Here is a 22,823-nt window from a genome sequence, read left to right on the forward strand (position 1 = left end):
TAAAGGAAGGCAATATGGATTGGGAGGTACCTCCAAATCATGTCAAACAAAGACTGATTAACGGAATAAGGGATATTTATCCTGGAGAAGCCTCAGAGAAAACTGACAGCTATCTTCAGGTATTTGAAGGACTATCATAAATGAGAATAAGCTTTTTTTTTTTTAACCAGACTCAAAGGACAGAACAAGGAATAAGAAATGAGAATTGTAGGAAGGAGAATGCTGGCCCTTTGTGGGGAAAAACTTTCTAACAACTAGAGATGATCAAAAGAAGAATGAGCTACTACTTCATGAGGTAAAACTGATATTTAGGTACAGTCAATCAATACACATTTATTAAGCACTTACTGTGTTCCAAGCATTGTGCTAGGCAATGGGGATACAAAGATCAAAATGAAACCATCCTTTCCTTCAAAAAGCTGACATTCTCTCAGGATAGCCAAGTCTATAAACAAATGTTGATAAAATATATGGAAAATAAATGGAAAGTACTTTTGAGAGGGGGGATCCTAGGGTCTAGAGGCATCAAGAAAGGGTTCATGCAGAAACAGTGCTTGGGATTCTAAGAGGCAGAGGTAAGGAAAGAATATACCCCATGCCAGGGGAACATCTACTGAAAAGGCACAGAGAAGAAAAAGGAGAGTGTTGTGTGTAAGGGCTGGACAGCAAGGGCAGTTTGGCTGGACTATAGGATGCAAAAATGAGAGTAATATACAATAAAGGCTAGAAACTAGATGACCACCCTGAGTGATGGTGGCAAGGGAATTCCTGATCAGGTATAGGTTACACTAAATGTCCTATGGCACCTCTAATGAGATAGGGAGGATAGGGAAAAAGACGATCAGCAAAAGGTTCTGTGATTTCTTTTGGATAAGTAAAACAGGTTCACTGTCCTGAGCCCAGCTCTCCAGGCCTTCCCTAATCTAGTGCCACTCTACCTTTCCGGTTTAATCTTACCTATTACTCCTTACAATGCCCTCTAATGCTCCAACCAACTAAATTATCCTTTGCCCTTGGACATACACACTGTTAACTACATCTGGAATATCCCTCCTCCCACTCCTTACCTGCTTTGCTTAGCATCACTGAAAGTCCAATTCAAATACCACCTGCTCCAGGAAGCTTTTCCAGATATCCTGGTTGCTATGACCTTCCCCACAGGGCCTCACATGTTTTCTGACCTTCTAAGACATTTATTATGCAATATATTATAGTTATCCATGTTTGTCTTATCTATAAGATCCAGCAGGGATCCTTTGGGACCTCAACAACCACCTTGGCATACTCCTTTTTCTATCTCCCCGAGTCCCAGAATAATCACTTAATAAATGTTTATGAATGAAAGGCACAATGACAGTCATGATGCCTTTGATTAAAATCAAATTCTATGCAGAGTATTAGCTCCCCAAAGGAAAAGAAAAGTTGAGTTTGAAGTCAGAATCAGGGTCTGAATAGTTGGAAAAGTAGCAGCCTGCAGAAGTACTTGCTTGCTTACTCATGAAACTATCAGATGATGGTTTCCTGTTAATTTACCCTAACGAAGTACTATATGTATTTATGTACTTATGTTTATATGTACAGAGATACATATTTGAAGAAGCTCATGTTTAACCACAATATAAAATTAGACTTCTGAAAATAAAAACAGAAGAAAAACTAGTTAATGTTACCAGTCTCCTGGATAAGAGTTATTATAGGTGAACACTGAAATTAAGCTCTAATTTTCTTCAGAGTAAAAGCAAAAAGAGAAACATTTTGAGTAATGTAGTTTTGGTTATCTGATTAAAAAGCAAACAACTTCATCTGGAGAGAGAAATTTTTTTTCAACACCAAATTCAGTAAAGAATATAGTGAGTGGTTCCTTATATAAGGGATTATAATAAAGCACAATATTTCTCATTACAATTTCCCCTAAGCAACAGAATATACAAATATTCATATGGAACATTCTGGGAAACATGCTTCAATTTAAATATTACCTTTGCAAATTAAAGGAGTTCAAATGTTCAAATCAATGTCTATTCCCCTAACTCAAGCAGCCTTAGGCTGGAATGGGGAAGGTCCAACAACACAGTTGGTCAAAGTCTATTTCATTAAAAATTGTTCTGGACTGAACATGTACTTGTGTTTCAAAGCCTGTTCTGTCAGACACTCCCATTAGCTTCCCCTGGAACATGGCTAGGGGAACGTGGGAACTTGCCCCAGCTCAGCTGAAAGGAGGAAAGACATTTCCTCATAGATGAGCTTGATTATGAAGTTCCCCTCCACCAATTTCTAATCCCCAGCACAATGATGGGCAGTAACAGTAATGCTGGTGGCTTTGTATTTTCATATTCAAGACCGGCAGAATGAACTCTATGGCAAATAGATTGGGAATGGAAACCTGAAATTATCATCAAAGTGAACTTCATACCTACCTGAACTATAGCTGTCCGTAGAGGACTGTGAGATGGAACGAGATAAGGACCTTCGGCCAGTCTTGGTAGGGAACTTGGTGAATTCCTGCATGTCATCAGCAAACTGAATTTGCTATGGGGTAAAGAGAAAAAGCTGAAGTGCTGTGAAATGCTCCCCAGTTTATTAAGTAAAACAACAAACAACTCTGGCTCCTAGGGAGCCAGGGGAGAACAGGCCCCCAAGTACCTGTTATGGTCAGTTTCTCCTTTCTGACCTGCCAGCTTGGAAGTCTATATCTGCCTCAAACTCCATGACAACTTTTACAAATTGTCTTTAATCTGAATACCGACATTCTTCCTCCTCCTTTCCTCCCTCCAAACTTTAATAATATTTAACTAAATCAATTTCCCTTTTGTCCAACCCTCCCTCTAAATATCAACTATTGGCAATCTCCTTTCTTCCTTACGGCTATCTCCCTAAGCACTCTGCTGTCCTGAGGGTCACTACAATCCTTTTGGGAAATAGAAGCTTAGTTATGATTGTGGAACATGGAGGTATTAGAAGCAAAGACCTTTCTGTGAACCCAAAGATTTTTTATTACTTTATTAAATCCACAGTGAAGCGTCAGAAACTCTTAATCCAGGAAAGACTTGAAACATCAGAATGCAAATACAAGAAACCATATAGAAAAAAAACTATAATAAAGACCTGAATTGATAAAAAATTTAAATTATAGAGCATTTCAAAAATTAAGCAGAATTTATGAAAGAACATACAGTAACTAAAATGTGTTCCTTAAGAGACTGATTTTAATAGAAAAGAATAGCTTATATTATTTGATTATGACTTTCTGAAATTCACTAACAGTTAACTTTATTAAACAGTTTAACTATTCCTCCTAAAATCTTATTTACATTGTTCATTTAAAAAAGATTTTAAAAGTAAAGATAGTACAGAAAAACTCCTGAATTACACAGTGCTTTACTCTAGTCTGAATTAATGAAGATTTTCTGTACATATACTTCATTCATTGCCTAAAAACAAAGCAAAACAAAACAAACCTCTCTTGCTAGGTCAACTAAATCAGATATCCCCCCAAATCTCTGAAGCCATCTTTACACACTGCTGATAAATCAGAAATAATAATTCTATTTGTTTAAAGCTATAAAAGCATCCCTTCCTTTTACATGTGTGCATCCATGTGGTAGCCTCTGTTCCTAAGGACCACGTTTGAAAGTATGTCTTAGGCAGCTAGATATGTACCAGTCCAAGACTGAACAGGCATGAAGCCATATGAAGGTCAGGAATGACCAGAATGTGCAGCAGTAAACCACAAGGCAGGATTATGCCACAGTGGCAACATAGTCACAGGCTTTCAAATCTCTGCATAACAAAATCAACGTAGAATTACAAGTAGATAAAACACCAACAAAAATGAAAGGTCAGGATCTTAGAGACCAAAGCCTAGACACATTTATTTAAAATCCTGTTTAACATACCATCTTTTTGGAAAGATGTGCTTATGCTAGGCAAGTCTGGGGAGTAAAGGGAGGAGCAGAGGGCCATATTGTACTTCGGAAGGTCTCAGCTCAAACAATTTCTAGGCAAGTAAGGGAATGGTCCCCACCCCCTTCCATTTTTTTTTTTTTCCAAAACCCTTTCCTCTTTGTATGAACATTACCAAGTCACCCCTTCTTAAGTTGTAAACTCAAACCCAACATGGGAACACGGGCTAAGGAAAAACCTGCCACTCACCCAAGAAAGGAAAGTTACCCCTAATATTCATGAAATGGGAACTCCAACACAGACACGTACACTCGGGCACCAGAGCTTGATTAACAAGTTGGCCTACAAGCCAAGCCAAAGGATACTTTTTTGGTTTGGTGTTAAAACTTTAATTTTAAAATCGCTTAAATGCCAACAGCACAGCTGCTTTTTAGAAAGTCCTTATTGAAGTCTTCCACAGGTCAGCATTTGCCCTTCCAGATAGGATTTCCCAATCAGTATCACATGACTTAAACACTCAGCAAAGCTAGTTTTACTAAAGAGATTATATCCAGTTCTTAGGTAGTATTCCTTTGTCCTGATATGCTGTTATTTTTGGTGGCAAAAACCACACAACAGTCAAAGAAATCAATACTTCCCAACAGCCTACTATGGCAGCTCTCCCTTCCCCAGCCTCCCCATACCAGCATACCCAGAAGCTGCTCTCCTCTCACTGCTGTCTCCCTCTCCAGCTCATCTCTTTTCACAAGGTTCTGGGCATGTTCCCAGACACCACCTACCCTTGGGGTAGGGGAGGGAGGTGTCATCTGCAATTAGATTTTAGATTTAAATTGTTTTCTTAAAGAGGCTTTTGAAGGTCGGCAACGTATTTCTTTATAGCAACTGAGGAATGAATTAAGAGCTATAATCTCCATACTTGTATTAACAGAGCTCATCAGTACTCTAGAGCTTAGCAAAATCTGTCCAAACTAAAAATATTGGACAGCATCACAAGCAGCTTACTAATCCAGTGTATTGCCCCCAACCTCCCCATCTCTCAAATACAGATGCTTCTCACATATGCAGTGCACAGAATCCCAATACAATGACAAAGAATTAATGATTGTCTTCTCAGGATGCTGATAGTCTCACAACTGGCCCAGCATTTAATCTTGTCTTTTCCTTGTGCCAGCTCCACTGGTCATGATTACAGCCAGAAGGAGGTGTAAGTCACCAACACTGGTTCACCTTCATGTGATAAACTGAAAAGCACCACAGCCCAAAAGTAACCTTTTCATGTCACACGTTCTCAGCATTTCAAAGTGGAACCTGATCTCAAGAAAAGCCTTTCGGGGGGGTGGGGGGGTGGGGGGGTGGAGTTCCCTAAGTTTACCATCTACATTCGAGAATTTAAGTGAAAGAACAAGGACCAAAAATAGTCTGAGTCACCAATCTAGTTCCACAACTGACAGTTGCTTAACTATGGTCAAGTTTAGTCAAGCAGGGTATTTTAACTAAATACCTCGCTTCTGTTTCCCTTATATCTAGCACTTTAAGAGACTACCTGGGGTGGAGGAGGGAGTGAAAAGGGAAAGGTGTTCTGATACTCACAAAAGACTTCAAAGTTAATAAGATATTCATGAATAGACTTGCTTTTTACTTAAAACTCTTTAGCTTATATGTCTATCAACTCCCAAAAAGTCTCAGTCACAAACGAATAAATAAGAACATCAAAATCCTATTCAAGTTAACATCATGTTAGCAAAGTTCAGGTCTGGACCTTTCCCCTAAACATCAAGCCTAAATCCACTTTTATTTGCTGTGATCAAGATAGTTAAAAAGCAGATCAGGTTTAGCCTAAGTATTTCAAAAGAAATCCCTTGGAATAGATTGACTATCACTGTAGCAAACTGTCTCTAGCTTGGGAATTGGATTTTGAAAATAAGGCAAAGATAGAGAATGCCAAAGGACTGACTAAAGCAGCACTGACTCTGGGTGTAACTCAACATTAAGTGACAAGGCTGATATAGGTTAAAGAAGGGATCATGGGAAATCCAGAAAAGCTAAAAGCCTCAAATGATGAAAAATAGGAAGTCTCAGAGCAGTAGCTGAGCAGTGGGATGGCCTCACAGAAAAGAGTGGGGATGGGGAGACTAGGGTTCAAATCCCACCTTGGTTATTTTGGTCTGTAACCTCTCAGAGCCTCAATGTCTTTATAAATACTCACCCTACCTATTTCAAGGTTGTAAGGAAAGAGCTTGCTGTATAAATTTGGTTAATTACTCTGCACATTGGGCACATTTTGGAGAAAAGCACTCACCTCCAGGAAGTTCCTGCTAAAGTCCAAGAGGGCAGAGATTGTGCTTCCCCCAAACCCAGCTCCACAGTCCACTCTGGCCCCTCCCTCACCCGCATTCTCACAGGACAAAGAGATCTAACAGTCTGAATGAAAGCAAATTCATGTAACTATTAATTTTCCTCATACTTAGAGAACTAGCTCAACTCTCATCTCACAAGAATTCCAAAAGCCAAAATTCTATAAGCTGTAGAAATCTACTTTAACGTACCCCAGTACGATCTATGATAAAGTAAAGTGAGTCTTCTCAAAGCTTCCCTCTTCTCTAACACCAAGCAATCTTTGGCACAGCTCCTTAGAAAATTCAATGAATGTTTAGGCCAGTCAATAAAATTCACAACTATTCTGCAATCACCTCTTCTGTTCCCAGCACGTAAACTGGTCTTCTGAGTCTCAGCAGGTTCTGGCTGCTCCCTGCTCACGTACCAGCTCTGCCCTTTCCCTGTCTCAAGTTTCTTAAGTTCTCAGTCTCCCCAGATGGGGCCTGAGTTCTGGGAGAAGGGGGCTGACTAATCAGAGTATGCCTCCCCCAACCCCCACTCCTCTCCCAGGCCACGTCTCAACAGTAACAGGATACAACATACACACAGCTAGAGTCCCAATTCCACACACTGCCAGGAGGAACATTCCCTTCAAAATGGGCCTCAACCTGATCCTCCTGTAGATGCTGATGGGAAGGAAAGGTGAAGCACGGAACATGTGAACCTCTGCTTCAGGGCATCACTGCTTGCTTCCATGCCTCACCCATCCTCTCTTTCCTTCATAAATAAAAAACAAAAACAAAAAAAAAAACAATCCATACTTAGTTGTCTTAAGTGTTCTGTTGAGGGTGATCAACCAATTCAGGGCCACAAACTGCCTACGGTACAGAGGGTGTGAAGGGCAATAAAGAATCCTTGTCCATTCCAACATGGAAAGTTTCTCCTGAACAGTCCCCATTTGTAACTACCATTCGTCGTATTAATGTAGTGTCTACAGTCTAAAGAATTTTCCTCACCAGAGTCCTGTGACATGAGCCATGTAATATTATCCCCACTTTGCAGATGAAGACACTGAGTAAGAAGAGAACTGACTTAGTGGAAAAGTCAGGCCCCGGACCAAGGTCTTCTAGCTGGGTCTCATGCTGCTTTCATTATAGCAGACCTCTACACCCCTGTGAAAGTGCCGGAGTGGACCTGGGAAGCACGCCAGCTATCTCTTCACTTAACCTCCTGTTCGCTCACACCCTCCACTCCCTGTCACACACAGACCTATGTGCATACTACAGCCATCTTCCTTCTCTCCCGACCAAAGTCATCCCTCTCTCAAATCTCTAGATCACCAACAGATATGGGGAAATAAAGTCGGGACGATGGGACAATGGAACTTTCTGATATACTGAAGTTATATACACTGATATTGGTTTTCCTCCTAGACATCTATAACTATGATTTCATGAGTGAAAGGACTCCTACAACCACTATAAATCACAACCCCACCAAGCCATCTTGCTTCTGTGTCATTGCTGTCTACGCCTTTATATAAATCTTCTATAGTATCCATCCATGCCAGATGATTTGGATAAACACATAGGGCCCACCGGTCAGATTTCTAAGTGACACCAAAGTGGGAGCGATTGTTAACATGATGGATGGCAGGATCCAAAAACATCTTAACAGGCTAGAACCTTGAACCAAATCCAATAGGATGAAATTTAATAAGGATAAATGCAAAGTTTTAGGCTTGGGCTCAAAAAATGAACTTCATAAGTACAAGACAGGAGATACATGAATATAATTCTTTTAAAAAATTCAATTTTACCTTATTTTCAGGTCCTCATTCTCCCCCACCTCCATTCCCCATTCCATTCCCCTTGAAAAAGCAAGAAAAATAAAATCTATTAGCATGTCTTGTCAAGCAAAACAAATTTCTGCACTGGATATGGATTTATATCTCTGACCACTCTTTATATGAAAGAGATCTGTAGGTTTCAGTGGGCTGAAAGCTCATTCATGAGTCAACAGTTCGATATGGCAGCTTAGAATGCTAACAATAACAAACTTCCTTTTATCTTAAACCTCTTCCTTTCTCACTGTTTCCATCTTCTAGCCTTCACTGACCCATAGCTCTCTCCACAGAATATGACTTTCTACACTTTCTCTCATGCACCAGTCACAGTGAAGGAGAATACTCCTTGTTCCCCATCCATTTCAGGCTCTCCATCCACCTCCTTCACTAAGCAACTCTCTTCCTTTAATGTTCGTGCTATTCAAATTTATCATCCAATCCAAATCCTGGTGGCTGCTATCTGTCAATCTCCTGGATGTTCTACTTCTTTCCTCAATGATTTCAATCCTTGGCTGGTGACTTTGCACAACTCTGCCTCAAATCCAATTCACTTTCAAGTCATGACATCACTTTCCCCATGTCATGGTCCTCTAGGAGAAGCAAGAACAAACATCAACCTGTGAGTAGTAGGAGCTGCCCCACTGGGGACTCAACCAGACAGTTCCAGTTCAGCAATGCAGCTCACTCCTTCCTTCCTTCTTTTTCTCCCTCCTTTCTCTCTGTCCACATAGGGAGTCAGATCTTTACCTGCATGTGTTCTGTCGCAGGCAGAATTTGGTTCACTGAAACTTTGAAAGATATCTTGAGGTTTATGGGCTAGATTTCTTTTTAAGGACTATGCCTTAAACCTAAATCACTGACTCTCACTGATTGGCCAACAACAGATTCCAGCCCAAGACTACCTCGGTCACAGTTTGGGTTCCAATGGCTCAGAGTGAATGTAAACTTAACAACTGCTTCTGTTTCGGCCAGAAGCCCTGAGGGTCTTCCTCTCCCAGACTGATTTTTTTTTTTTGACTAGGTAAAGGAGGCCATTCTTAGCCTCATTTCTTACCCACCTCAATCACTAAATGGGTGTTGCCTCAGACAAACTGAGACCTGGGAAAGGTCACCGTTTCCTGCTGCATCCTGGGCCATCACCAGTCCTCCTGATCTGTATCTTGCCACTGGGTACAGAAGGCTCAGGAGGAAAGTGAGGCTGCTGACTTTGCACAGCCCTGCCTCACGTAAATCGAATAAACTCGCAAGTCATGACATCACCTTCCCAATTCTCTTTGAGAATGAAGGACAAACAACAGCACCTGGCTCACAGTCTTTCACTCCTATCCATTTCTTGCCCTCATACTAGGAGTTTTCAACATATACATTCATGCTCCCTCAGATACCCTCATTTCCCAGTTCCTCAATCTACTCAGTTTTCATGACCTATTCCTCCACTACATATCCTTGGTCTATCTTGCTGTTGGTTCCACTCCCTTGATCATGAACTCCAAAATTCCTTTATCAGATCATAATCTTTTATCATTCTGTATTTCCCACTGCCTTATGACCCTTACACCATATTCTTCATCTTTACCATGACCTCCATTCCTGTCACCTCAGTTCTCTTCCAAGCTATCACCCTAATAATGCCTACACTTTCTCTCCTTCCCTATCTTGACCCCTTTAGAAACAAGATCTACTCCATACTACTCTCTACTTCCAAATTCCTTGCCCCCTTGTCCTACCACTGATTACCCCTTGCCAAACTCTGTGAAACTATACTGAGTTCACTACAAATTTGCTATCTAATGTCAACTGGGTCCTCACTGCAGCAAGGTGATCCTTTTACACCTCCCTAATTGATTCACTATCCCATTCACTCCAGCAGCTACTGCAAACCTTTTTATCTCTTCTCGAGCCTCCCATGGCACCCCTTTTTTTCCTCAATTAAGCACTGCATACTTCACCAAAAAAAATCTAGATCACTCACCAAGAACTCTTCCCTTTCACACATCAATATTTTCTCTATCTTCTACCCTAGTATCTCACGAAGAAGTAGCACTTTCTCCTTAACAAGACAAACCTCACTAAATCTCTCTAGTGCACACCTAATACCATTCCCTCCTGATGTCTCCAGCTGGTTCCCCCTACTATCACCTTCCCTTCCTTTTCTCTCTCAAATTTGAGCTCTCCTTATCTGCCAACTATCTATAAACATGCCCATGTTTCCTCCCCCAAAATCCTGGGCCAAGTGTAGTGGTGCAGGTCTGGAATTCCTGCTACTGGGAAGACTGAGGCTGGTAGATCACTTGAGTTTGGAGCTTGGGTGGAGTAAAAAGCCAAATAGGTGTCTATACTAAGTCTAGCGCCAATACATTTGGCGAGAAGGGGAGATCATCATCTAACCAAGGAGGGACGAACCAGCCCAGACTGAAAATGGAGCAGGTCAAAGTAACCTGTGCTCATCAGTAGGGAGATGGGCCCCTGAGAGGCTGCTGTACTTCTAGTCTTGGTGAGACAGGGTGACAACCTCAAACACACACACACACACACACACACACACACACACACACACACACACACACACTCACTTGATCCTATCTTTCCGCTATCATCTTATATCTCTCCTATCCATTTGGGACTAACCTCGAGAAAAGTGTCTATTCTCCTTCACTTTCTCTCCTCTCACTCTTTTCTAAATCCTCAGCAGTTTCGCCTCCAACCCCCAAATTCAACCGAAACTGCCCTTTCCCAAGTGACCACCAATCTCTTAATTGCCAAACCTAATGGCCCCTTTTCAATCTTGATCCTTCTCAACATCTCTTCTGCCTTCAACACTGTTGATCATCTCTTCTTCCTGGGTATTCACCTAAGTTTCCATAACACTATTCTCTCCTAGATCTATCCATCCAAATGCCCTTTTTAGTTTCCCTTTTTCTGGTTCTTCATCCACAGATCATGGGCATTCCCTCAGGTTCTGTCCTAGCTGTACTTTGTCCTAGGGGCAGCTTGTGGCACAAAATGCTGGGCCTGGAGTCAGAAAAACCTGAATTCAAATCGGGTTCAGACACTTATTGGCTGTTGTGACCATAAGCAAATCACCTAGCCTCTGACTCAGTTTTCTCAACTATAAAATGGGAATAATAGCACCTACCTCAGAAGGTTGTTGTAAGGATCAAATGAGATGTTTATAAAAAGTAGTAAGCACAGGGGCTGGTACATGGCACGTGCTATGTAAATGCTTATTCCCTTCCTTTCCCTAGCTCCCATCTCTAAGCAAATGATTCCCAGATCCATATAATCAACACCCATCTTTCTTCTGAGCTACTGTCCTGCATTTTCAACTGCTTCTTGGTCACATGGAACTGAATTTCTCATTAGCATTTCAAACTTACCATGTCCAAAACAAATTCCATCTTTCCCCCTAAATTCTCTTTCCTTCCAAGTGTTCCTATGACTGTTAAGGACACCACCATCCTCCCAAACACCCATGCTCACAACCTTGGGCAGCTTTCCCCAACAGTGGGCAATACTGTCACCAATAGAACAGAAACATCTGCTTTTTAATCATTACTCATCACTACATAAAAAGCACAGGGTTAAAGAGAACAGGAGGGAAACACAATCAGAGTGCAACAGTAGAGAAAACAGATTTGATTTTAAGGATCTAAATGTTAAATAGTAACTAAGGTAGTAAAATGTTGCTATTTGCAAACATGAATAGGTTGGAGAACACTTTTCATACAGAACAAGACTAAAATATTTCCGTTCCAGCTTCTTTAGGGACCAACAGTACATAATATGGATGATTTTATTAGGTTGCCTGGTATCACTGGAATTCTAGAGATGAAGAAAACATTTAAAACAAATGGATAACTGCATGTGTCTTTCTGTCAATTCCACTTTAACAACAAATGATAATACATGATAATACATTTTTCATTCCAGAAGTACAGCAATTACTATTAACTTGGTTGGAGTTGCACTTGTTCATCTCTAGAGAAAGTTTTCCATCTGAAATCAATGGGTCTAACTAGTGTCTGAGGCACACAAAAAGCACGCAGCAAGGCTGCCACTTTCAGTGAGCTTATAATCTATTGAGAAGACAAGACAAACAATGAAAATTCTCAATTAGTTAGCTTTTCCATTTAAATTCTGACTTAATGCAAATAGTGAATATACTCGAGTTGAAGGGGAAAGGTCAAATAATTAAAAAATTAAATAGGGAGAATGAAGCCATTTGCCCTTGGATTTGCTACCTCAATTACAGTTTCATATTATACTGGCACATATATACTTACTTTATATACTATGATCAATGTTCAGATTTACAGTTTTCTAATTCACATTTATTTTACAATAGCCTTGCAACCTAAGTAGCATGTCAAAGATGAATTTGAGACAGTTACCACCATTGATGCCACAAGGCTAAGCATTTATTAAGTGTACCAGGCTCCATCCTTGGCTTTGAGGACATAAAGGCAAAAATAAAAAGAGCCATGCCCTCAAAGAGCTTACATTTTACCGGGGAAAACTGCAAATACCAGAGGATCTCGTCCTCTTGCTGGGGTTACTGTGTGACTTTGAGCAGGTCGCCTTGATTTCCTCCCCTTTAAAGAGGGGGTTGTACTGGCAAGCCATTGAGGAGGCCCTCTCTACCTCTACAGCTAAGGCCTTATGGCCCTGTAACTGTGCTCAGTGTCTTTACATCACTCCTACACCCCTCTCCTACCACCCAGTGGCCCTTTCTCTACTGGAATTCTGATCACACTATTAATTCCATTAAATAACTTTATGTTTTAACATTGTTTAAATATTACACGATATGCTCTGATCAATACGACACTGATTCCAGAGCACTGATGACCAAGGGCATGGATTTCTGGGCCTGGCCCATTTGAGAATCTGTCTTGTTTCATTATGCTTATGTGCTAGAAGGGCTTCCACTCCCCACCCTGTAAGGAGTGAAGAGGAAGTAGGGAAAAAACAAATGTTTGACGATTGAAAAAAAGTTATTTTCAAAATATTAAGTGAAGTAAGGTGATCAAACCTAGGTGTCAGCTGGTCTTTGTCTCCCCAATTTTCCACAGAACTAATGTCTCGTTACAATGCCAAGTTACACGATGTTTTTCAGAAATGGCTCACCCAAGTAACTCGGCCCTAAAAAAGAATGACTTTAATAGCTTCAGGGGCTCAGGCAGTGTGGTACCATGGGAAGAGCACTAAGATTTGACGTCAAGAGAGGCCTACATCCCAAGTCAGCTGTCACCTCACTGCTCAAAGACAGCACCCAATTAATAGGGTTACTGTGTATTCCCAAGGAGAGTATCCATGAAAGTACTTTGCAAATCTTCAAGCCCTATCTAGGAGAACATTCTGGGAAGATGGCAGAGGAGGTCAGAAAACTTTCGGCTCTCCAAATTTCCTCCACAAAAAGCAGACAGAGCACCACCTCAGAGTGAATGTAGAGCAGCAGAAATAAACTGGGGGATGGGGGAGAACGATGTAAAACAGTTGTCCTCCTAAGACACCTTGAAAAGACCCCAGGAGAGACTTGATTTCCAGGGGTGGAGTGGAGGTTTGGCCTGCATGAAGTACAAACACCTGCAGGTCCACTCTTTGAAATTAACAAAGCCTGGGGGTGGCTGGGATGGGAGGCAGCCTGAGCCTCAGGAACTGTCACCTCACAGACAGTGTATGTGGGGAGGACTGGTAAGGAGAGTGAAGGACCCTCCACAGTTGGGGGGCGCCAAGAGCAGCTGTGCTGACCAGATGTGGTCCTGGGCTGCTAGGCTGCAGTTGCAGGGGATAAGGAACTAGCACAAAAAGGCTGAGTGTGGTAACAGAGGGCCAGGCAGCCTGTTAGCTGTGGGCACTTGCAGGAAAGCAGATTCCCCGGTTTCAGTTCTAGGGCAGAGGGCAGCTGTGGCTTGTAGTCACCAGAGGGAAGACAAGGAGCAAGAGCACCTGCAGGATACATAGCTAGGGGCCCTGGCTGTGGCTCTGGGGTAGAGAAGAGTGCCCAAGGTTGGGCCCTGGGACAGAGCTCGGAAAATAAAGGAAGGACCTGAGGCTTGGGGCATCATTCCCCACATCTCAGAACCAGAACTCGATTACAATAATAACTGCTAAAAACAAAATAAAAATAAAAACGAGTATGCAAAGGAAAAAGAACTCAACCACATCGCTACTATGGGGATAGAGAAGATCTGGGCTCATATTCAGAGGAAGATAGTGGAGCTAAAAAAGCCATTCCTTTTCCAGTGAAAAATGTCAAATGGTCCCAAGCCCAAAAAGGGTTCTTAGAAGAACTTAAAAAGGACTTTTAAAAAAATCAAGTAAGAGAGATTGAAGATAAATCTTCAGCATTCCTATACATTACTAACAAAGCCCAACAGCAAGAGATAGAAGAGAAATTCCATTCAAAGTTACTGTAGACACTATAAAATATCTGGGAGTCTATCTGCCAAGACAAACCCAGGGCCTATATGAACATAATTATGAAACACTTTTCATGCAAATGAAGTCAGATCTAAATAAATGGGAAAATATCAGTGGCTCATGGTTAGGCCAAGCTAATATAATAAAAATGACAATTTTACCCAAATTAATCTACCTATTTAGTGCCACAGCAATTGAACTACCAAAAAATTATTTTACAGAGCTGGACAGAATAATAACAAAGTTCATCTGGAAGAACAAGAGGTCTAGAATATCTAGGGTATTAATGAAAAGAAATGCTAGAGAAGGTGGCCTAGCCATACCAGGTATTGAACTGTACTATAGAGCAGCAGTCTTCAAAACTACCTGGTACTGGGTAAGAAACAGAGTTGTGGATCAGTGGAATAGGATAGGTACACAAGATGGAGAAGTTAACGACTATAGCAATCTACTCTTTGATAAACCCAAAGAGGCCAGCTTCTGGGCTAAGAATTCACTATTTCACAAAAACTGTTGGGAAAATTGGAAAATGGTAGGGCAGAAACTGGGCATAGACCAATATCTTGCACCATATACCAAAATAAAGTCAAAATGGGTTCATAATTTAGGAATAAAGGCTGAAACTATAAGCAATTTGGGAGAGCAAGGAATAGTTTAACTATCCAATTTATGGAAAAGCAAAGAATTCATGACTCAACAAGAGATAGAGAGCATTACAAAATGCAAAATGGATAATTTTGATTATGTTAAATTGAAATGTTTTTGTACAAAAAAAGCCAATGCAACAAAGATTAGGAGGGAAGCAGAAAATTGGGAGAAAATCTTTACAACTAGTGTCGCTGATAAAGGCCTCATTTCTAAAATATACAAGGAGATGAACCAAATATATAGGAATACAAGTCATTCCCCAATTGAGAAATGGTCAAAGGATATGAACAGTTTTCAGAGGAAGAAATTAAAGATATCTATAGGCATATGAAAAAATGCTCAAAATCACTACTGATTAGAGAAATGCAAATCAAAACAACTCTTAGATACCACATCTCTCCTGTCAGATTGGCTAAAATGACAAAACAGGAAAATGATAAATGCTGGAGAGGATGTGGGAAAATTGAAGCATTGTTACATTGCTGGTGGAGTTGCGAACTTATCCAGCCATTTTGGAGAGCAATTTGGAACTATGCCCAAAGGGCTATAAAAATGTTCATACCCTTTGACCCAGCAATACCACTTCTAGGGTTGTATCCCAAATAGACCACACAAGTGGGAAAAGGACCCATATGTACAAAAATATTTTTAGCGGCTCTTTTTGTGGTAGCTAAGAATTGGAAATCAAAGGGATGCCCATCAATTGGGGAATGGCTGAACAAGCTGTGGTATATGAAGGTAATGGAATACTATTGTGCTATAAGAAATGGGGATGATACGGACTTCATAACAACCTGGAAAAACCTACACGACATAATGCTGAGTGAGCGGAGCAGAGCCAGGAGAACATTATACACAACCACAGATACATGGATTCTGAGAGGACTAACCCTGACAGACTTTGCTCTTCTCAGCAACACAAGGTGCAAAGACAACTCCAAAGGACTCACAATGGGGAATGCTACCTACATCCAGAGAAATAACTATGAAGTATGAATGCAGATTGAGGCACACTTCATGCTCGCCTTTTTCTCCCCCACCCTTCTTTTTTCTCTCTTTTGTTTTTGGGTTTTTTCGGGTTTTTTTTGGTTCTGTTTCTTCTTTCTCATGATTCATTCCACTGGTCATAATTCTTCTCCACAACTTGACTAGTGTGTAAATTAATTCAATGCCAAGTTATACGTGGGTTATATGGGATTCCATGCTGTCTTGGGGAGGGAGGAAAGAAAACCTGGAACTCAAAATTATGTAGAACTCTGTGTTGTAAACTAAAAATAAAAAAAATAAAAAAAAAGAAATATAGCCCAAGATGGGCAGGTATAACACAACTTTAACATATATTGAAAGGGTATCCACCAAAAACAATAAGGTCTTCTGTACATTGACTGTTTTGGGGCCATGCCTCTTTCATCCTATCCTCATATAGTTTATTATTATGTATATAATGAAATATTTTATGTACATTATGAAATTAAATATTTTTAAATCTTAAAAAAAAGAGACTGGAGAAAAATTATAAGAAAAAAAAAGCAATCCAAGAAAATCATGAAAAGTCAACCAACTGGAAATAAAGAATCAAAAACTTAAGAAAATAGTTCCTTGAAAAGTAAAATTGGGCAAAGGGAAACTAATGACATTATAAGACATCAAGAAACAATAAAACAAAATCAAAAGAATGAAAAAAATAGAATGTGAAACATGTCACACTATCTAGAGGTCAGTTGCTACTCCTGCTACCTGCCTACAGTCTAGTAAGTGTTGGAGGCAGTTTTCAACTTTCCATTTCTCCTGAATCCAAATCTAGTCCTCTTTCTGGTATACTGCCTTTCCTCTTGGCCAGCTTCCTCACCTGTAAAAATAAGCGTATTCACTACTGATTAGAGAAATGCAAATTAAAACAACTCTGTACATCTCCTGTCAGATTGGCTAAAATGACAAAACAGGAAAATGATAAATGCTGGAGAGGAAGTGGGAAAATTGGAACATTGTTACATTGCTGGTGGAGTTGTGAACTGATCCAGCCATTTTGGAACTATGCCCAAAAGGCTATAGAAACGTTCATACCCTTTGACCCAGCAATACCACTTCTAGGGTTGTATCCCAAAGAGATCACACAAGTGGGAAAAGGACCCATATGTACAAAAATATTTTTAGCGGCTCTTTTTGTAGTAGCAAAGAATTGGAAATCAAGGGGATACCCATCAACTGGGGAATGGCTGAACAAGTTGTGGTGTATGAAGGTAATGGAATACTATACACAACCACAGATATATAGATTCTGTGACGACTAACCTTGACAGACTTTGCTCTTCTGAGCAATACAAGGTGCAAAGACAACTCCAAAGGACTCACGATGGAGAATGCTATCTACATCCAGAGAAAGAACTATGGAGTCTGAATGCAGATTGAGGCACATTTCATGCTTGCCTTTTTTATTTCTCTTTTGTTTTTGTCTTTGATTTTTTTTTGTTTTGCTTTGTTTCTTCTTTCTCATGATTCATTCCATTGGTCATAATTCTTATTTACAACTTGACTATTGTGTAAATAAGTTCAATGTGAACTTCTATGTAGAAGATATATTGGATTCCATGCCCTCTTGGGGGTGGGGTGGGGGGGAAGAAAATCTGGAACTCGAAGTTATGTGGAACTGAGTGTTGTAAACTAAAAATAAAAAAATCTTAATTATAAAAAAAAGCGTATTAATACTTGTGTGTATTTCATAGAAGGGCTGTGAAAATTAAGTGACAATGTATATATCAAGCCCTTGGTAATCCTAGATATAAATGTTACAAGTTAGCTATTATTACCACCCAAACTCTGAGACCCCCTTGAGTCATCTGATGGGGATCAGCACTTCTCCCTAGAGAAATCTTCTTTTAAAATGATTTTTTTTAAAGAAAACAATGCAGTTATCCATCCCATATTAGGAAGTGTTACTTCAAAACACAATTTACACAAATAATGAGAGACCTTTACATTCTGTGAGATTGAAAAGTTTAAAACAGCATTCCCATGGTATGGAAAAAAAGCATTAGCTTCAGAGTCTGAGGACCTGAGTTGAAATCTTGTGTCTGTCATTTACTACCTCTGTGGCACTGCCTAATCACTAAACCTCTCTGGGTCTCAGTTTTTTTATCTGTAAAATAATTAAGTTGAGCTAGCTATGGTCTAAAGTCTTCCCCAGTTCTAGATCTATAATCCTGAAATCCAATTTAAACTAGATACAGCTCCCCACCTCAACCTTGCGATTTTCTGGGAAGGGAACAGAAACAACTGCACCCAAACATCCTCTGTATTTAGTGGAGGCTTAGGTTTCCCCCAAAAAAGACTTTTGGCCTTGAAACACAGTAAGCATGTAGCTGTCTGTCCAAGAGCACAGGAAATTCCACTTGGTCCTTAAGGTCCAGAAACCAGAAGATGCCCGAAATAGACCATCTTGAGATTTATAATCTAAGTTAACACCAGAGTGTAGAGAGTAATGAGGAGAGGTGGACATAATATTGAGAGGACTCATGGCCATGAGAATTCTATAGTTGACCATTAACCAAAGACTGCTCTCTATGTCATAAGGATGCCGTTTTAGATTGTGTCTTACTGCATGGAAAACTAGAGGGGAGAAATGAGTTGGATGGAGTGAGGTAGTAAGAGTTATTTCAGGCCTTTCCCCTTTGGGAAAAACCTTCACCTTTTACAGACTCCAAAGGCCTCAAAAGCCCACCAATGTAGTACCTGTAATATAACCTTCAGCCCAGATTTTACCCAATTTCTGGAAAAAGAATTAATGTTAGTACCTTTGGCCTTGCTGCATAATCTGAAGCATCTACTTTAGTAAAGGAAGGAGAGGAAAAAAAGAGGCAGGGTCACCAGTTAACTACTCCACCTGCCAGAAATAGCACACCTATCCAAAAAGATTTAAAAGAACATTACTGAGAAAATTTGTCTAACAGAGATCCAAGACTATATTCACAATAACTCAATCCAATTTCAGTAAGAATTGGCAAGGTGGACTCATTCCAAACATGCCCCGTATTCAGCTAATCCTCTCCCTGTGGAGCCAGAAGAGAATGTGCAGAATTCTGAACCCCCTACTTGACAGGTTGGAGGGGCTCCTTTGGCTGACTGGCAGGGATAAGACATAACCTTTTCACAAATTTCCATATCGAAATAACACAAATGAGGAATGTAGTGAGAGGAATCTTCCCCAAATAGGCGTTCTTTATCTAGTCTTTGGGCTTTTAGCACTCCTTTCTCACTTCCACTACTGAACCAAGACTTACTTCTCCAACCCCCAATCCACTTACAATTGGCAGACAAGGGCAGTAAACCACCCAGAATATTCGTATTTCTCCTTAGGAAATCCTGGCATAGGGATGCCCACAGGGTCAGTCACTTCCAGTTTGCTTCTTCCTCTGGCATTACAATACAGCTTGTTACAATCAGAACATCATGTTCCCCTACCAGTTTATTCTCCTTTCTACTGCAAACCTGGAGTAAACAGATTCTACAGCAGCCACAAGCCGGTTACCAAGGCCACCGTATTGATTAATGTATTTAACATTCACAATTCATCCGATCCAGCACCACAGGACAGCTGGACTGTCTTCCATGAGATGTGAATTTGGAACCTTCGTGTTTTGCCTGCTCAAAGATCTGGTTCCCAGACACTAGGCATTGAACAGTGTTCTCCAACTTGGATGCCACCTGGTCACAGAGAAGAAACTCAATTAGTTACCAGAGTAACTGGACACATATGCCATCTGTAAAGGAAAGTATTGAGTTCTTCCAAGGCAGGAAGACTTAGAGGTCCATTCACTCCAAGTGCTACTTGCACCATGTACAAAAGACAAAACAAAATAAAAATTGACATAACAAAAAAAAAATCCTCAAGTGCCAAAGGTTTCTTGACACTCTCAGCTCTTGTCTAAGATAGGGATTGGTCCATCTTCCAGAATGTTGCTGATCGGAAAAAAAAAAAATGTGTGTGTGAGAGTGTGAGTGTGAGTGAGTGAGTGTGTGTGTGTGTGTGTGTATATTTATCAAACACATCCAAGGCATATATGATAGCTTGACCATCAAGATCAGGATTTGCCTACAAACAGGACAGTTGTACAAGTTTTCTCATCTAAGCAGTTTCTGGCCAGTTATGCAAATGCAGCCATTTCTATGCTCACTGACCAGCATACTCTCCAAGACGTCAAACTGCTCTACTGGTTCCAGACCACCAATTACTGCTTTTATCACAGATCCACGCCCCGCCCCCCACCCCACTTTAAATTAAGAGCGTTTGTCACCAATCTTTAAGTTTTCATTTTTGTCCAGGGAGAATCAAAATGTGTAGTCTCCCCAGTGCTGGGCGTCTAAAGCATCATCCTCCACCAGGAAATCCAAGTTGCTTTCCATATCATGCTGGGTGTCATATTGTCAAATGCACAGAGTAATTGTCCTTTGGCAGGATATAATACTCTGTTTAGCCATTTGAAAATTTATGGGACTCTCTCACCTATGCGGCTTATGGCAATTCATATCTATCAATCAATCAACAAATATATAATTAAATGCCTATGTGCCAGGCACTGTGCTAGGTGTTAGGAATATCAATACATAGAACAAAATAATCCCTATTCAGACAACAACAGAATGTCATTATTATTATTTTAAGAGGGATAAGGGAGGGTGAGCCACTTCCAGGGATAGTGTGGCCAAATCTAGTTCCATAGAAGACCACATACAGCTGCAGAAACTGAAGACCAAGGAAAAACAGTCAAATCATGAGTAAGATTTAGATACCAAAAGTCAAGCAAGAAGATACTATTATACCCCCTTGGAAAGCCAACTGCTTCTGGGATGAGAAAGCATAAACATTTTACATATTCATTTTGCTTTAGTACAGTGAATCTGCCACATGTTATAATCTAGAACCCCAGAGTGACCCAAAGATCTCATAAAAAGAAGCAATGCTGAGGCAGTAATACAAAACAACTTTTAAAAAAATCCTGCTGAAATGCCAGCATCAGCACAACTTCAGTTCCTGAGTTGAACCCTAAAGGCATCTCTAATGAGGCCCTTGGGAAACTGGGAACCATCCCAAAGGTATAGCAAATACATGGAGAACTTCATTGGTGTTCCAAGGCCTGAAAGGCAAAACGCAGAATGAAAATTCATTCTCATATCCAGGAGCAACAATTTCAGGGCCTGCAAATGAGTAATTATATGGCTTGGAGTCCTTTTAGAGAGTCACAAGTCAAGTGAGTCTTAGCTGCCTTCCACCAGGGGCAGGAAGGTACACATATACACACATAGAGACAGATAAGTAGACAGACAGATAGATATACATACAAGTACACATTTAGGCTGCTGCATCCCCGTATTTCCCTGCATTCCCCCTCTTTCCCCAATCCTGGAGTCAGCCAGAACAGTGACAGATATCACTTCATTCAGAGGGGGAAAACAATAGTTCCTGTGCCCGTCAATCCCAATCCTTCCTGCTCCTTCTCCTCATATCACTTCCCACGTAGAGCAGTGCTGTTTGTACCACAGTGGAAAGCAGCAGCAGCACATGAGCATTCTCTCTGGCACCTTAAGCATACAGAGTCAGTGGGATTTCAACTGATGCCACCTTTTTCGGGTTCACGGGAAGAGAGAAAAAAATGTAGGGCTAACAGGGTTTGCTATAGCCGGGCAGCTTAGGTTACATGAAACCCTGCCTCAAGTAAGTCTGTGAGGAACAGTACAGACAGTGGGCAGCCCAGAGCCCCTTCTGTTTAAGCTTCACTTCCTCTGCACAACCAATCACTGGCTGTGGCTCTAAAGAGAAGTGAACTGGCCAGGACTGGAACAGGAAGGCACAAAGCACTCCTCAGGTCAAGTGACAGAGTAATTCTGGCAGGGAAACAAGGCATTTGTCTGGCAGGCTCTCATGATGTGAAAGGGAGGGGGGGCAGGAGAAAGGGCTCCCTCTGGATGGGCTGGCAGTCATTTTAACATACTTCTGCTTATTATTTCCTCAAATCCTCCTCTACAACTATGAATGCCATGTTATACCTATAGTTGTCCAACTTTTTTCATTTTGTATCCTATTGGGCAACAAATGTTTATTATTTGTACCTCACTCTGATACCTCAGGTTGTCCCACCTAACGAAATACAGCTAAGGTAGCAGTTCCCTGATGCCAGAAGAGAGGCAGGATGGCCTAGTGGATGGAGAACAGACCTTGGAGGCAAGATGACCTGGGTTCAAGCCCTGCCTCAGACTGTGTGACCTCTCTCATTGATCTGGGCACCTCTCCAACAGCTGCAGAGAAGGTGCCCATCCATCTGCATTGGCTGAGGAAGTTTCTCACCAAGAATTCACTAAACCCATGAAATCACAGGCACAGTCCAAAATAATATACCATCAAGATAGAGTGCCTTGAGGAACAAGGCATATGGAGAGAGGTACAAAGTAATCAAAATGATACAGGGCACAATATAGAGACGCATTAGAAATCAGAAGCATAAACTATGAAACTGCCAAAGATAGACAAATTCCTAAAGCAAAAAAATGTTAAAAAGTAATTAGGAGTTAGCTGTTCTTTGAAGAGGGAGATAGAGTAACTAGATATAAGGGGTGTATAGCAGGGTACGTGTTATAAGGATGACATAAAAGATGAATTCACATCCCAAATACTTTTCTAAGGTAACCATAATTC

The 22,823-nt window shown here is 40.7% G+C and overlaps 1 protein-coding gene across 2 annotated transcripts in view; it reads right to left on the minus strand.

The window, feature by feature from the left end:
• Positions 1 to 22,823, minus strand: part of AHCYL1 (adenosylhomocysteinase like 1) — a 48,010-nt gene that overhangs the window by 17,229 nt on the left and 7,958 nt on the right. For both annotated transcript variants that reach the window (XM_036766644.1, XM_036766643.1), the window contains exon 2: positions 2,418 to 2,529. In XM_036766644.1, the coding sequence (XP_036622539.1) occupies positions 2,418 to 2,529 (112 nt within the window). The remainder of the gene's footprint in view (positions 1 to 2,417; positions 2,530 to 22,823) is intronic.

The sequence above is a fragment of the Trichosurus vulpecula genome, chromosome 7 (genome assembly GCF_011100635.1).
Source record: "Trichosurus vulpecula isolate mTriVul1 chromosome 7, mTriVul1.pri, whole genome shotgun sequence".
NCBI lineage: Eukaryota > Metazoa > Chordata > Mammalia > Diprotodontia > Phalangeridae > Trichosurus > Trichosurus vulpecula.